The 677-nt window shown below is 34.4% G+C and overlaps 1 protein-coding gene across 1 annotated transcript in view; it reads left to right on the top strand.

Moving 5' to 3' along the window:
* LOC119591953 (cullin-3-like) overlaps window positions 1-677 on the top strand; it is a gene marked incomplete in the record, with an annotated part of 23768 nt that overhangs the window by 22705 nt on the left and 386 nt on the right. Inside the window, 1 exon segment of the mRNA XM_037940707.1 lies at window positions 502-670. Coding sequence (XP_037796635.1) covers window positions 502-526 — 25 coding nt within the window.

Genomic DNA, 677 nt, shown 5'->3' on the forward strand with positions numbered 1-677 from the left:
CAAATGAGGTGTAATTTTTTTGGGATATCTGTTTATTCTTTGTTTTTTCCTTGTGATGAGATTCTTTTTTTAGTTTTTTATTTTAATTTCGTGCTGTTAATTTGAAATATGATATTGATTATTTTCTTTATGCCTTTTGATGTATGGATTAACAGGTTTTCTATTTTCTGATTTCCTAATGGAAACCATGGAGCAATGAAACAAATTTTCTTGATTATAGGGTTAATGCAGTGTTATTTTCTTAGTACATCAATAGAAAATTTTATTTAATTCATAATTGTATCTCCCAATTTATTGATATTATTTTTTAAACATCACCACCACAAAGAAAAAGAAATCACAAAGCAAGATTTGTAATTAATATTTGAACAGTTACACCCTCCTTGTGATTCTCATGACAGTGTAATAATGTAACATTTTGTATTTTTCAATCATTCATTCTCAGTCAGACCTTTTGTCACAGTTAATTCCAACCATTTACTCCTTCATCTACATTTGCAGGAAAATCTACTCTTACGTGGCATGAGGAGTAGGCTGTTTGTACTGGAGCATAGCCAAGGCTGTGAAACCTTCCCTTGCGAGAGGCACGGCCATCAGTCAAGGAGGTTGGGGGGAAAGCAAGACTCTGGAGAGTGTCGGGAATAGGCAGCCAGTCCACCTCCTCTCCTCCACTTTGC

This window comes from Penaeus monodon, chromosome 29 (assembly GCF_015228065.2).
Source record: "Penaeus monodon isolate SGIC_2016 chromosome 29, NSTDA_Pmon_1, whole genome shotgun sequence".
Taxonomy (NCBI): Eukaryota; Metazoa; Arthropoda; class Malacostraca; order Decapoda; family Penaeidae; genus Penaeus; species Penaeus monodon.